This window comes from Cherax quadricarinatus, chromosome 14, assembly GCF_038502225.1.
Source record: "Cherax quadricarinatus isolate ZL_2023a chromosome 14, ASM3850222v1, whole genome shotgun sequence".
In the NCBI taxonomy this organism is placed as follows: domain Eukaryota; kingdom Metazoa; phylum Arthropoda; class Malacostraca; order Decapoda; family Parastacidae; genus Cherax; species Cherax quadricarinatus.
In genome coordinates, this window is record NC_091305.1 from 19,351,997 (window position 1) to 19,367,958 (window position 15,962).

General features: G+C 39.6%; 1 protein-coding gene across 1 annotated transcript in view; it reads left to right on the forward strand.

Annotated features, from left to right (window-relative positions):
* The window catches only part of LOC128695906 (sortilin-related receptor), a gene marked incomplete at its 5' end in the record, with an annotated part of 164,529 nt that overhangs the window by 44,330 nt on the left and 104,237 nt on the right, over positions 1 to 15,962 (forward strand). Inside the window, 2 exon segments of the mRNA XM_070084886.1 lie at positions 12,377 to 12,536; positions 15,191 to 15,497. Coding sequence (XP_069940987.1) covers positions 12,377 to 12,536; positions 15,191 to 15,497 — 467 coding nt within the window.

Here is a 15,962-nt window from a genome sequence, read left to right on the forward strand (position 1 = left end):
GTGTTGGTATAACTGTACTTTCATACATTTCCTTCTTTGTTGTCATGGATAAAGTTCTTTGTCTCCACAGACTCCTCAGTGCACTACTCACCTTTTTTCCCTCATCAATTCTATGATTACCCTCATCCTTCATAGATCCATCTGTTGACATGTCCACTTCCAAATATCTGAATACATTCACCTCCTCCATACTCTCTCCCTCCAATCTGATATCCAATCTTCCATTACATAATTTTTTTTGTTTGTCCTCATCACCTTACTCTTTCCTATATTCACTTTTAACTTCCTTCTTTTACATACCCTACCAAACTCATCAACCAACCTCTGCAACTTCTTCAGAATCTCCCAACAGCATAGTGCCATCAGCAAAGAGCAGCTGTGACAACTCCCACTTTGTGTTAGGTTCTTTATCTTTTAACCCCACACCTCTTGCCAACACCCAAGCATTCGCTTCTCTTGCTATTCCATCTATAAATATATTGAACAACCATGGTGACATCACACATCCCTGTCTAAGGCCTACTTTTTCTGGGAAATAATCCCCCCTCTTGCCTACATACTCTAACCTGAGCCTCACTATCCTCGTAAAAACTTTTCACTGCCTTCAGTAACCTACCTGCTATTCCATACATTTGCCATATTGCCCCCCTATCCACCCTATCATATGCCTTTTCCAAATCCATAAATGCCACAAAAATCTCTTTACTTTTATCCAAATACTGTTTACCTATGTGTTTCACTGCAAACACTTGGTCTAAACACCCCCTACCTTTCCTAAAGCTTCCTTGTTCATCTGCTATCCTGCTCTCCGTCTTACTCATAATTCTCTCAATAATAACTCTACCATATGCTTTACCAAGTACACTCAACAGACTTCTTCCCTTATAATTTTTACACTCACGTTTGTCCCCTTTGCCTTTATACAAAGGAACTATGCATGCTCCCTGCCAATCCCTAGGTACCTTACCCTCTTCCATACATTTATTAAATAAAAATGCTGTCCACTCCAAAACTATATCCCCACCTGCTTTTAACATTTCTATCTTTATCTCATCAATCCTAGCTGCCTTACCCCCTTTCATTCTACTCACTGCCCCACACACTTCCCCCACACTCACAACTGGTTTTTCCTAATTCCTCCTTTCAATGAACTGGCTGTATCCCACCGAGTCAGGGTGGCCCAGAAAGAAAAACAAAAGTTTTTCGTTTTAAATTTAGTAATTTATACAGGAGAAGGGGTTACTAGCCCCTTGCTCCTGGGATTTTAGCTGCCTCTTACAACACGCATGGCTTACGGAGGAAGAATTCTGTTCCACTTACCCATGGAGGTAAGAGGAAATAAACAAGAACAAGAACTAGAAAGAAAATAGAAGAAAACCCAGAGGGGTGTGTATATATATGCTTATACATGTATGTGTAGTGTGACCTAAGTGTAAGTAGAAGTAGCAAGATGTACCTGAAATCTTGCATGTTTCTTTCTTCTTTCTTTCAACACATCGGCCATATCCCACCGAGGCCGGGTGGCCTAAAAGGAAAAATGAATATTTTTCCTTTTTTCTTCCAACACACCGGCTGTATCCCACCTAGGTGGGGTGGCCCAAAAGGAATAACGAAAGTTTCTCCTTTTACATTTAGTAATATATACGGGAGAAGAGGTTACTAGCCCCTTGCTCTCGGCATTTTAGTCACCTCTTACAACACGCTTGGCTTACAGAGGAAGAATTTTGTTCCACTTCCCCATGGAGGTAAGAGGAAATAAACAAGAACAAGAACTAGAAAGAAAATAGAAGAAAACCCAGCGGGGTGTGTATATATATGCTTGTACATGTATGTGTAGTGTGACCTAAGTGTAAGTAGAAGTAGCAAGACGTACCAGAAATCTTGAATGTTTATGAGACAGAATAAAAAGACACCAGCAATCCTACCATCGTGTAAAACAATTACTGGCTTTCATTTTACACTCACTTGGCAGGACGGTAGTACTTCCCTGGGTGGCTGCTGTTTACCAACCTACTACCTATTTCTCACTCCTATAAGATGTTATTCCTGCTTACCCTATATTCGAAATCACAGCTTACCTATCTTCCTCAACATTTAACAATTCCTCTAAATATTCCCTCCATCTTCCTGGTACCTCTAACTCTCCATTTAATAACTCTCCTCTCCTATTTTCAGCTAACAAATCCATTCTTTCCCTAAGCTTTCTCAACTTACTAATTTTTTTTTTCAACAAACTGGTCGTATCCCACCAAGGCAGGGTGGCCCAAAAAGAAAAACAAATGTTTCTCTTTCTAAAGTTAGTAATTTATATAAGAGAAGGGGTTACTAGCCCCTTGCCCCCGGCATTTTAGTCGCCTCTTACAACACGCATGGCTTAGGGAAGGAGAATTCTGTCCACTTCCCCATGGAGATAAGAGGAAATAAACAAGAACAAGAACAGGGGTAAATGTAAATGGGGAGCCTTTAATTGAGCTATGTGTAGAAAGAAATTTGGTAATAAGTAATACATATTTTATGAAAAAGAGGATAAATAAATATACAAGGTATGATGTAGCACGTAATGAAAGTAGTTTATTAGATTATGTATTGGTGGATAAAAGGTTGATGGGTAGGCTCCAGGATGTACATGTTTATAGAGGGGCAACTGATATATCGGATCATTATTTAGTTGTAGCTACAGTTAGAGTAAGAGGTAGATGGGAAAAGAGGAAGGTGGCAACAACAAGTAAGAGGGAGGTGAAAGTGTATAAACTAAGGGAGGAGGAAGTTCGGGTGAGATATAAGCGACTATTGGCAGAAAGGTGGGATAGTGCAAAGATGAGTAATGGGGGGGTTGAAGAGGGTTGGAATAGTTTTAAAAATGCAGTATTAGAATGTGGGGCAGAAGTTTGTGGTTATAGGAGGGTGGGTGCAGGAGGAAAGAGGAGTGATTGGTGGAATGATGAAGTAAAGGGTGTGATAAAAGAGAAAAAGGTAGCTTATGAGAGGTTTTTACAAAGCAGAAGTGTTATAAGAAGAGCAGAATATATGGAGAGTAAAAGAAAGGTAAAGAGAGTGGTGAGAGAGTGCAAAAGGAGAGCAGATGATAGAGTGGGAGAGGCACTGTCAAGAAATTTTAATGAAAATAAGAAAAAATTTTGGAGTGAGTTAAACAAGTTAAGAAAGCCAAGGGAAAATATGGATTTGTCAGTTAAAAACAGAGTAGGGGAGTTAGTAGATGGGGAGATGGAGGTATTAGGTAGATGGCGAGAATATTTTGAGGAACTTTTAAATGTTAAGGAAGAAACAGAGGCAGTAATTTCATGCACTGGTCAGGGAGGTATACCATCTTTTAGGAGTGAAGAAGAGCAGAATGTAAGTGTGGGGGAGGTACGTGAGGCATTACGTAAAATGAAAGGGGGTAAAGCAGCTGGTACTGATGGGATCATGACAGAAATGTTAAAAGCAGGGGGGGATATAGTGTTGGAGTGGTTGGTACTTTTGTTCAATAAATGTATGAAAGAGGGGAAGGTACCTAGGGATTGGCGGAGAGCATGTATAGTCCCTTTATATAAAGGGAAAGGGGACAAAAGAGATTGTAAAAATTATAGAGGAATAAGCTTACTGAGTATACCAGGAAAAGTGTACGGTAGGGTTATAATTGAAAGAATTAGAGGTAAGACAGAATGTAGGATTGCGGATGAGCAAGGAGGTTTCAGAGTGGGTAGGGGATGTGTAGATCAAGTGTTTACATTGAAGCATATATGTGAACAGTATTTAGATAAAGGTAGGGAAGTTTTTATTGCATTTATGGATTTAGAAAAGGCATATGATAGAGTGGATAGAGGAGCAATGTGGCAGATGTTGCAAGTATATGGAATAGGTGGTAAGTTATTAAATGCTGTAAAGAGTTTTTATGAAGATAGTGAGGCTCAGGTTAGGGTGTGTAGAAGAGAGGGAGACTATTTCCCGGTAAAAGTAGGTCTTAGACAGGGATGTGTAATGTCACCATGGTTGTTTAATATATTTATAGATGGGGTTGTTAAGGAAGTAAATGCTAGGGTGTTTGGGAGAGGGGTGGGATTAAATTATGGGGAATCAAATTCAAAATGGGAATTGACACAGTTACTTTTTGCTGATGATACTGTGCTTATGGGAGATTCTAAAGAAAAATTGCAAAGGTTAGTGGATGAGTTTGGGAGTGTGTGTAAAGGTAGAAAGTTGAAAGTGAACATAGAAAAGAGTAAGGTGATGAGGGTGTCAAATGATTTAGATAAAGAAAAATTGGATATCAAATTGGGGAGGAGGAGTATGGAAGAAGTGAATGTTTTCAGATACTTGGGAGTTGACGTGTCGGCGGATGGATTTATGAAGGATGAGGTTAATCATAGAATTGATGAGGGAAAAAAGGTGAGTGGTGCGTTGAGGTATATGTGGAGTCAAAAAATGTTATCTATGGAGGCAAAGAAGGGAATGTATGAAAGTATAGTAGTACCAACACTCTTATATGGGTGTGAAGCTTGGGTGGTAAATGCAGCAGCGAGGAGACGGTTGGAGGCAGTGGAGATGTCCTGTTTAAGGGCAATGTGTGGTGTAAATATTATGCAGAAAATTCGGAGTGTGGAAATTAGGAGAAGGTGTGGAGTTAATAAAAGTATTAGTCAGAGGGCAGAAGAGGGGTTGTTGAGGTGGTTTGGTCATTTAGAGAGAATGGATCAAAGTAGAATGACATGGAAAGCATATAAATCTATAGGGGAAGGAAGGCGGGGTAGGGGTCGTCCTCGAAAGGGTTGGAGAGAGGGGGTAAAGGAGGTTTTGTGGGTAAGGGGCTTGGACTTCCAGCAAGCGTGCGTGAGCGTGTTAGATAGGAGTGAATGGAGACGAATGGTACTTGGGACCTGACGATCTGTTGGAGTGTGAGCAGGGTAATATTTAGTGAAGGGATTCAGGGAAACCGGTTATTTTCATATAGTCGGACTTGAGTCCTGGAAATGGGAAGTACAATGCCTGCACTTTAAAGGAGGGGTTTTGGGATATTGGCAGTTTGGAGGGATATGTTTGTGTATCTTTATATGTGTATGCTTCTAGACTGTTGTATTCTGAGCACCTCTGCAAAAACAGTGATAATGTGCGAGTGTGGTGAAAGTGTTGAATGATGATGAAAGTATTTTCTTTTTGGGGATTTTCTTTCTTTTTTGGGTCACCCTGCCTCGGTGGGAGACGGCCGACTTGTTGAAAAAAAAAAAAAAAAAAAAAAAGAACTAGAAAGAAAATAGAAGAAAACCCTGAGGGGTGTGTATATATACGCTTGTACATGTATGTGTAGTGTGACCTAAGTGTAAGTAGAAGTAGCAAGATGTATCTGTAATCTTGCATATTTATGAGACAGACAAAAGACACCAGCAATCCTACCATCATGTAAAACAATTACAGGTTTCCGTTTTACACTCTCTTGGCAGGACGGTTTTACCTCCCTGGGCGGTTGCCGTCTACCAACCTACTACCTACTCGACTTATTAATATCACTCCAAAACTTTTTCTTCTTCTTCTTTCTTTCAACACACCGGCCGTATCCCACCGAGGCGGGGTGGCCCAAAAGGAAAAACGAAAGTTTCTCCTTTTACATTTAGTAATATATACAGGAGAAGAGGTTACTAGCCCCTTGCTCCCGGCATTTTAGTCGCCTCTTACAACACGCATGGCTTACGGAGGAAGAATTCTGTTCCACTTCCCCATGGAGATAAGAGGAAATAAACAAGAATAAGAACTAGAAAGAAAATAGAAGAAAACCCAGAGGGGTGTGTATATATGTGCTTGTACATGTATGTGTAGTGGGACCTAAGTGTAAGTAGAAGTAGCAAGACGTACCTGAAAACTTGCATGTTCATGAGACAGAAAAAAGGACACCAGCAATCCTACCATCATGTAAAACAATTACAGGCTTTCGTTTTACACTCACTTGGCAGGACGGTTTTACCTCCCTGGGCGGTTGCCGTCTACCAACCTACTACCTACTCGACTTATTAATATCACTCCAAAACTTTTTCTTATATTCGACAAAATCTGTTGATAGCATCTCACCCACTCTTTCATTTGCTCTCTTTGAACATTGCTTCACCACTCTTTTTTACCTCACTTTTTCTCTCCATATACTCCTCCCTCCTTGCATCACTTCTACTTTGTAAAAACCTCTCATAGGCTAACTTTTTCTCTCTTACTACTCTCTGTACATCATTCCACCAATCACTCTTCTTCCCTTCCACACCCACTTTCCTGTAACCACAAACTTCTGCTGAATACTCTAACACTATATTCTTAAACTTACCCCATACATCTACCCCATTGCTTGTATTCTCACTAGCCCATCTGTCCTCCAGCCGTTGTTTGTATCTTATCCTAACTGCCTAACTGGTTGATGCAGAAATGTATCTCGGAAAATCTATTCATTGTCTTGGAATTTTTTAAAGTGCTCTCTCAAGCTCTGTGATTATAATGTTATAATGTAAATTCTCTAACATTATGTGGGTTGTCAATTCGAAACATTAGTATTTTGGGCCTGTGGGAAAATACTACTGTAACTTGTTGATAATTTTTATTATTGTTTTATTAACACATCGGCCATTTCCCACCAGGGTAGGGTGGCCTGAAAAAGAAAAACTTCTGCCATCATTCACTCCATCACTGTCTTGCCAGAGGTGCACTTACACTAGAGTTATAGAACTGCAACATTAACCCCCCTCCTTCAGAGTGCACGCACTGTGCTTCCCATTTCCAGGACTTAAGTCCATCCTGCCAGTTTCCCTGAATCCCTTGATAAACATTAACCTGCTCACACTCCTACAGCACTTCAAGTCCTGAAAACCATTCGTCTCCATTTGCTCCTATCTAACACGCTCGCGCATGCTTGTTGGAAGTCCAAGCCCCTCGCACACTAAACCTCCTTTACCCACACCCTCCAACCTTTCCTAGGCCAACCTCTACCCCGCTTTTCCTCCTCTACAGATTTATACACTCTCGAAGGCATTCTGTTTTGTTCCAACCTCTCTACATGTCGAGACCATCTCAACAACCTCTCCTCAGCCCTCTGGGTAATAGTTTGGTAATCCTGCACCTCCTAATTTCCAAACTACGAATTCTCTGCATTATATTCACACCACACATTGCCCTCAGACACAACATCTCCACTGCCTCCAGCCTTCTCCATGTTGGAAGATTCACCACCCATGCTTCACACCCATATAAGAGCATTAGTATGACTACTCTCATACATTCCCCTCTTTGCATCCCTGGACAAAGCTATTTGTCTCCAGACTCCTCAGTGCACCACTCGCCTTTTTCCCCTCATCAGTTTTATGATTCACCTCATCTTTCATAGACCCTTCTTCTGATATGTCCACTCCTATGTATCCGAATAATTCACCCAAAAAAAAAAAAAAATAACCTAAATTTTAAGTTAAAGACTGTAGCCTAACCAGCATCTTGAGTTAAATTCTTAGTTAGGTTAGGTTTTTTGGGGGTTAAAATTTTTTTTGCCTAGGCAGAAAATGTACCTTTTCATTGCACAACGCATTAAATATTGGAGAGTTTATGTATTAAAACTGCAAGCAACTGTTGTCTTTCTTTCAACACACCGGCCATATCCCACCGAGGCGGGGTGGCCCAAAAGGAAAAACGAAAGTTTCTTCTTTTACATTTAGTAATATATACAGGAGAAGAGGTTACTAGCCCCTTGCTCCTGGCATTTTAGTTGCCTCTTACAACATGCATGGCTTACGGAGGAAGAATTCTATTCCACTTCCCCATGGAGATAAGAGGAAATAAACAAGAATAAGAATTAGAAAGATAATAGAAGAAAACCCAGAGGGGTGTGTATGGATGTGCTTGTACATGTATGTGTAGTGTGACCTAAGTGTAAGTAGAATCAGCAAGACGTACCTGAAATCTTGCATGTTCATGAGACAGAAAAAAGGACACCAGCAATCCTACCATCATGTAAAACAATTACAGGCTTTCGTTCGTTTTATACGCGCTTGGCAGGACGGTAGTACCTCCCTGGGCGGTTGCTGTCTACCAACCGACTACCTAGGAAGCAACTGTTGTTGTTTTTTTATTAACACACTGGCCGATTCCTACCAAGGCAGGGTGGCCCGAAAAAGAAAAACTTTCACCATCATTCACTCCATCACTGTCTTGCCAGAAGGGTGCTTTACACTACAGTTTTTAAACTGCAACATTAACACCCCTCCTTCAGAGTGCAGGCACTGTACTTCCCATCTCCAGGACTCAAGTCCGGCCTGCCGGTTTCCCTGAACCCCTTCATAAATGTTACTTTGCTCACACTCCAACAGCACGTCAAGTATTAAAAACCATTCGTCTCCATTCACTCCTATCAAACACGCTCACGCACGCCTGCTGGAAGTCCAAGCCCCTCGCACACAAAACCTCCTTTACCCCCTCCCTCCAACCTTTCCTAGGCCGACCCCTACCCCGCCTTCCTTCCACTACAGACTGATACACTCTTGAAGTCATTCTGTTTCGCTCCATTCTCTCTACATGTCCGAACCACCTCAACAACCCTTCCTCAGCCCTCTGGACAACAGTTTTGGTAATCCCGCACCTCCTCCTAACTTCCAAACTACGAATTCTCTGCATTATATTCACACCACACATTGCCCTCAGACATGCCATCTCCACTGCCTCCAGCCTTCTCCTCGCTGCAACATTTATCACCCATGCTTCACACCCATATAAGAGTGTTGGTAAAACTATACTCTCATACATTCCCCTCTTTGCCTCCAAGGACAAAGTTCTTTGTCTCCACAGACTCCTAAGTGCACCACTCACCCTTTTCCCCTCATCAATTCTATGATTCACCTCATCCTTCATAGACCCATCTGCTGACACGTCCACTCCCAAATATCTGAATACATTCACCTCCTCCATACTCTCTCCCTCCAATCTGATATCCAATCTTTCATCACCTAATATTTTTGTTATCCTCATAACCTTACTCTTTCCTGTATTCACTTTTAATTTTCTTCTTTTGCACACCCTACCAAATTCATCCACCAACCTCTGCAACTTCTCTTCAGAATCTCCCAAGAGCACAGTGTCATCAGCAAAGAGCAACTGTGACAACTCCCACTTTATGTGTGATTCTTTATCTTTTAACTCCACACCTCTTGTCAAGACCCTCGCATTTACTTCTCTTACAACCCCATCTATAAATATATTAAACAACCACGGTGACATCACACATCCTTGTCTAAGGCCTACTTTTACTGGGAAATAATTTCCCTCTTTCCTACATACTCTAACTTGAGCCTCACTATCCTCGTAAAAACTCTTCACTGTTTTCAGTAACCTACCTCCTACACCATACACCTGCAACATCTGCCACATTGCCCCCCTATCCACCCTGTCATACGCCTTTTCCAAATCCATAAATGCCACAAAGACCTCTTTAGCCTTATCTAAATACTGTTCACTTATATGTTTCACTGTAAACACCTGGTCCACACACCCCCTACCTTTCCTAAAGCCTCCTTGTTCATCTGCTATCCTATTCTCAGTCTTACTTTTAATTCTTTCAATAATAACTCTACCATACACTTTACCAGGTATACTCAACAGACTTATCCCCCTATAATTTTTGCACTCTTTTGTCCCCTTTGCCTTTATACAAAGGAACTATGCATGCTCTCTGCCAATCCCTAGGTACCTTACCCTCTTCCATACATTTATTAAATAATTGCACCAACCACTCCAAAACTATATCCCCACCTGCTTTTAACATTTCTATCTTTATCCCATCAATCCCGGCTGCCTTGCCCCCTTTCATTTTACCTACTGCCTCATGAACTTCCCCCACACTCACAACTGGCTCTTCCTCACTCCTACAAGATGTTATTCCTCCTTGCCCTATACACGAAATCACAGCTTCCCTATCTTCATCAACATTTAACAATTCCTCAAAATATTCCCTCCATCTTCCCAATACCTCTAACTCTCCATTTAATAACTCTCCTCTCCTATTTTTAACTGACAAATCCATTTGTTCTCTAGGCTTCCTTAACTTGTTAATCTCACTCCAAAACTTTTTCTTATTTTCAACAAAATTTGTTGATAACATCTCACCCACTCTCTCATTTGCTCTCTTTTTACATTGCTTCACCACTCTCTTAACCCCTCTCTTTTTCTCCATATACTCTTCCCTCCTTGCATCACTTCTACTTTGTAAAAACTTCTCATATGCTAACTTTTTCTCCCTTACTGCTCTCTTTACATCATTATTTCACCAATCGCTCCTCTTCCCTCCCGCACCCACTTTCCTGTAACCACAAACTTCTGCTGAACACTCTAACACTACATTTTTAAACCTAGCCCATACCTCTTCGACCCCATTGCCTATGCTCTCATTAGCCCATCTATCCTCCAATAGCTGTTTATATCTTACCTTAACTGCCTCCTCTTTTAGTTTATAAACCTTCACCTCTCTCTTCCCTGATGCTTCTATTCTCCTTGTATCCCATCTACCTTTTACTCTCAGTGTAGCTACAACTAAAGAGTGATCTGATATATATGTGGCCCCTCTATAAACATGTACATCCTGAAGTCTACTCAACAGTCTTTTATCTACCAATACACAATCCAACAAACGACTGTCATTACACCCTACATCATATCTTGTATACGTATTTATCCTCTTTTTCTTAAAATATGTATTACCTGTAACTAAACCCCTTTCTATACAAAGTTCAATCAAAGGGCTCCCATTATCATTTACACCTGGCACCCCAAACTTACCTACCACACCCTCTCTAAAAGTTTCTCCTACTTCAGCATTCAGGTCCCCTACCACAGTTACTCTCTCACTTGGTTCAAAGGTTCCTATACATTCACTTAATATCTCCCAAAATCTGTCTCTCCTCTACTTTCCTCTCTTCTCCAGGTGCATACATGCTTATTATGACCCACTTTTCACATCCAACCTTTACTTTAATCCACATAACTGTTGTATATATAGAAAAAACAAGAGCACCATAACAGTTTACTTACAAAAATAGCAATGTTTATTGCAAATCCCATTGTAAACTATAAATTATCACCTAACTGCTGAGTAGCTAAAGTGACGTATTAAATAACAGAAGAAAAAATGCCACTACTGCTAAAATCTGAGTTAGTGAATGAATCAGTTCCTTAAAATTCTGTATGTCTGTGGAAATGTGTAGATATTTTCTGCATATAGAGCTCCACGACAAAATATGGTAACTTGAGCCTCATGGCAACAATCTCCCTCCCACCTGCATTTTTATCCATTGTTTGAATTTGGCAATTATTTTTTCTGCCACCCAGCATCTTAAATACTGACCCTTTTTTAGTTTAGATTTCCTCAGTATGTGCAACATCTATTTGTACTGTAATTACTTTTTTGACAGTTACAAGAGGTACTTCATGTCTCATCTTTGATATCTGATCTGTCATACAATAAAATTCTTGTTGTTGTAGCACTTAGTAGCTATTGTAGCCGAATAAATTGTTTTCCATTTTGTTTGCGAAGAACTTGATAAAAAATTTTTATACATCTCTTCCTCCTCAGTTTACAACTTCAGGTGTAGCCTCTTCCTCTCCCTGGTGTTGACGTGGTAATAAGACACATAGGCAACATTTAGATATCTTTATTCCAAAACTTTTCGCCTACACAGTAAGCTTCTTCTGTCGAGTACAGAAAGTAGGCAGCAGCAGTAGATTGTATGCTGTTGGCAGGAGAGGTGTAGAGTAGTAGGAGAAAGAATGTAATCACTGAGAGGTCATGTCCCTCTTAGATTCAACCATTCTATCTTGAAAAAGTTGTCCAAGGTGTTTTGCCTTCTGTACCAAGATGTCTGACAGAGTGAGTATCAAAACGGTATACAATACTGACAAGTTGGTAATAAGACACATACTACTCTACACCTCTCCTGCCAACAGTATATAAGTCTCCACACTGTCGCTGGTTCTTCCCATTGTTTCAGACTATGAAACAGAATTCTTCTCCAGGCTGAGGGACTGACAACCTCAAAATCTACATCTTCAAGGGTGATGGACTGATTACATTGTCTTCACATCTCTACTGCTCCTGCCTACTTTCTGTTCTCAACTGAAGAAGCCACTGTGTAGGTGAAATGTTTCGAAATAAAGATGGCTAAATGTTGCATATGTGTGTTATTAAGAAACTTGTTGGTATTGTATACCATTTTGATATTCACAGGTGTTGATGTTCAGGAGTCCTCTTCATCTATTTGTTGACATTCTACATTTTTAGCCTGGTTATTAAATTTCCCCCTCTCCTATCAGCCAATGACAGCATATATAATGTTCATTCACAAATACAAAACTGAGTGATCTTTTTTAACAGCCACTGAGTTGACCTGTGCCTCTGATGGGCGATGCTTGCCCAGCTCCTGGCGATGTGACGGTGATGCTGATTGTCCTGATAAATCTGACGAAAATGACTGTGATAAATATACTTGTGAAGCCTGGCAGTTCCAGTGTGGAAACAAGCAGTGTATTTTCAAGTAAGGATAATATGTTTCTTAATTCTTTAATGTATTTTTCACTAAAAATTAAAACATTTATTAAAATGAAAATTTTTAACTTAGGCCAGTAAACTGTATGGCTTGATTCCTAAGGGGCAAGGTGACAAATACAAGTAGGGCAAGGTGACATACAAAATGGGCAAGGTGACAAATACAAGAGGGGCAAGGTGACAAATACAAGTAGGGCAAGGTGACTAATACAAGTAGGGCACAGTGACAAATACAAGTAGGGCAAGGTGACAAATACAAGTAGGGCAAGGTGATAAATACAAAAGGGGCAAGATGACAAATACAAGAAGGCAAGGTGACAAATGCAAAAGGGACAAAATGATAAATGCAAGAGGTGCTAGATGACGAATACAAGTGATGCAAGATGACAAATACAGGTGGGACAGAATGACAAATACAAGAGGGGCAAAGTAATAAATACAAGCAGGGCAAGGTAACAAATACAAGAAGGGCAAGGAAACAAATACAAGAAGGGCAAGGTAACAAATACAAGCAGGGCAAGGTGACAAATACAAGTAGGGCAAGGTGACAAATACAAGAAGGGCAAGGTAACAAATACAAGTAGGGCAAGGTGACAAATACAAGTAGGGCAAGGTGACAAATATAAGTAGGGCAAGGTGACAAATACAAGTAGGGCAAGGTGATAAATATAAATTGGGCAAGGTGACAGATACAGGTGAGGCAAAGCAATAAATTCTAGAGGGGCAAGATGACAAATACAAGTGCAGCAAAGTGACAAATACAAGTGCGACAAGATGACAAATACAAGCGCAGCAAGAAGGCAAGATGACAGATACAAAATGGGCAAGGTGATATATACAAGTGGGGCAAGATGACACGCTGTGCTTGTCCTCTTGATTTCAGAGGTTGTCACATAAGTTTCAGAATGTGATGCAGTTCATTCAGGCCATTAACCCTTTGACTGTTTTCGACGTATAAATACGTCTTACGAGCCAATGTTTCTGACGTATATATACTCAATAATTCTAGCGGCTTCAAATCAAGTGGGAGAAAGCTGGTAGGCCCACATGTGAGAGACTGGGTCTGTGTGGTCAGTGTGCACCACATAAAAAAAATCCTGCAGCACACATTGCGTAATGAGAAAAAAAAAACTGATCGTTTTTTTGGAATAAAACGCCGACTTTGAGGTGTATTTTCGTATAGTATTTATCGTTGTATTCGCGTTTTCATGGTCTTAGGTGATAAAATGGAAAACATATTACAGAAATAGAGATGATTTTCATTACTTTTACGATGAAAACGACCTTGAAACTGAGCTCAAAGTAGCGGAAATGTTCGATTTTTACCAATGTTCAAGAGTAAATAAATCACACCACACGTCCAATACACGTCAACTGGGGAGTCTAATATTCTTTCACTAGTGCACTGATATTATTTATACCATTTTTACAATAATGCAGTCGTCTGCATAACAGTAAATTTTGTATTTTTTTGTATGAATAAAAAATCAAAATAGAAAGCAATAATAATATAAGAGGGGCCTAGAGATGTGACTAATGAGCAGAGCATATGTTATTTTAGTGCCACGAATGTCTACCTTGTTTATTCTGGACCCTATTTTGAAATTGGCATCTTTTTTATTTTGCGTGAAATTGGCCAAATTGCCAATTTCTGACCACCATATTGGGTAGTCCAAATTAGTAAATGGGAGGTTTCTTGTACTCAGCTGATAGATAAAATGGAGTTCTAAAGAAATAGCTATGAGTTTGGTCAACTGGAACAATGGAATTGGCTGAAAATTGAGCTCAAAGTCGGCGAAATCGCCGATACACATATGTCGCCGAGACCGCTAACTTCGCGGGAGCATAATTCCACGAGTTTTCGACCAAATTTCAAACTTTTGGTGTCATTACCATCGGGAAAAGATTCTCTATCATTTCATAAGAAAAAATAATTTTTTTTTTTTTCAAAAATTGAGCGACATAGAATGACAGTTTCAGAGGGGCCTGAAACAGTCAAAGGGTTAATTTCATTAAAGCTAGGGCTCTTAACTCAGTTTTAGAAAGAGGTGGAATTTCTCTTTAAATTGGAATAAAGTAGTAAGTGTAACATTTTATGAGTAGTGTATACAAATCACTATTATGTTCTTGCACTCACTATGATGCAACATCAATAGTTGTGTAATATTGATCTCTTAGACAAAGAGCTAGGTATAAATAAAGTACATTTCTTTGGATTATACAGATGTCTCACTTGTATCATATTCAGTTTAACTTAATGCAGAGAACAACAGTTTTTATAAATATTTCCATGTAGAAACACATGGGAAGAGATCGACTACAAGCGTTAATGAGTACCATTCTTTTTTTTTTTATTAGTAATGTTTTACCTTTTAAAAAATTCCTGCGAACTTGTACGATTTTTAGTGTGTATTTTGGTTGTTCTAATTCAGATTTCTTGTTAGTCTGGATGGCTCCATGTCCATTGGAGGCAGACTAGCAGTGCTCAACTGTATTCTAGTTACATTAGATAAATAACTCTGTAACAAGGTTAATTTATTTGTTGTACATTTAAAAAGAAAATGTCATGCATTTTTGGGCAAAATAACTTGTTGTAAGCATGCAAAGTTCTGCATTTTTTTTTTATATGTATTTTATCTCTAGGTCTTGGAAGTGTGATGGAGAACGTGATTGTGGAGATGGTTCAGATGAACTTAATTGCACCGATGTTACTTCCACTACACCACAGCCTTCTATTCCTCTTGGCCCTCTTTTCCCACCTACAAGTCTTAATTGTACTGAATTTATGTTTCGATGTGAAAATAAAATCTGCATCCCATTCTGGTGGCGATGTGATGGATTAGATGATTGTGGGGATGCCTCTGATGAAGATGGGTGTGGTCTGCCAGGGGTACACAGCAATACTACAACTGCAATGCCAACAACAGCTGCCACACATTCTTGCCAGGAGGTGGGTGTAATTCCACAGCCTCAGTTCATAAGGTTGGATACTGTATATGAATTTGAAGTCTAATTATACATTGTAGAAAAATTGGCTTTTACAGTAAATTCATACTAAAAAAAAGCAAATGTTTGAAAAAAGGCTTTATGATAGTTCCACAGTGTCATTCAATTTTAAAAAAATTATGTTCTGTATCTCTTGGATATGAGTATTTAATTTATTTATTTATTTAAGCTTCTCTCATACTATATGATAAAATTTGGGTTACTCTCTAGAAATCACGCTTTGAAGCTTTAGCTTTACAGAGGATCATGCTTGATCCAATGGCTATGTAGTACAGTATTGGTAATGCGTGCTCTTTTGGAAAGACAGCTCAAAAATGAGTAATGGTAAAGGCATTTTCTTCTTGATGGGAAATGTAAAATGTGTTAGAGTGAATTTGAATGAAGCATTGATGATAATAAAATGGGGTAA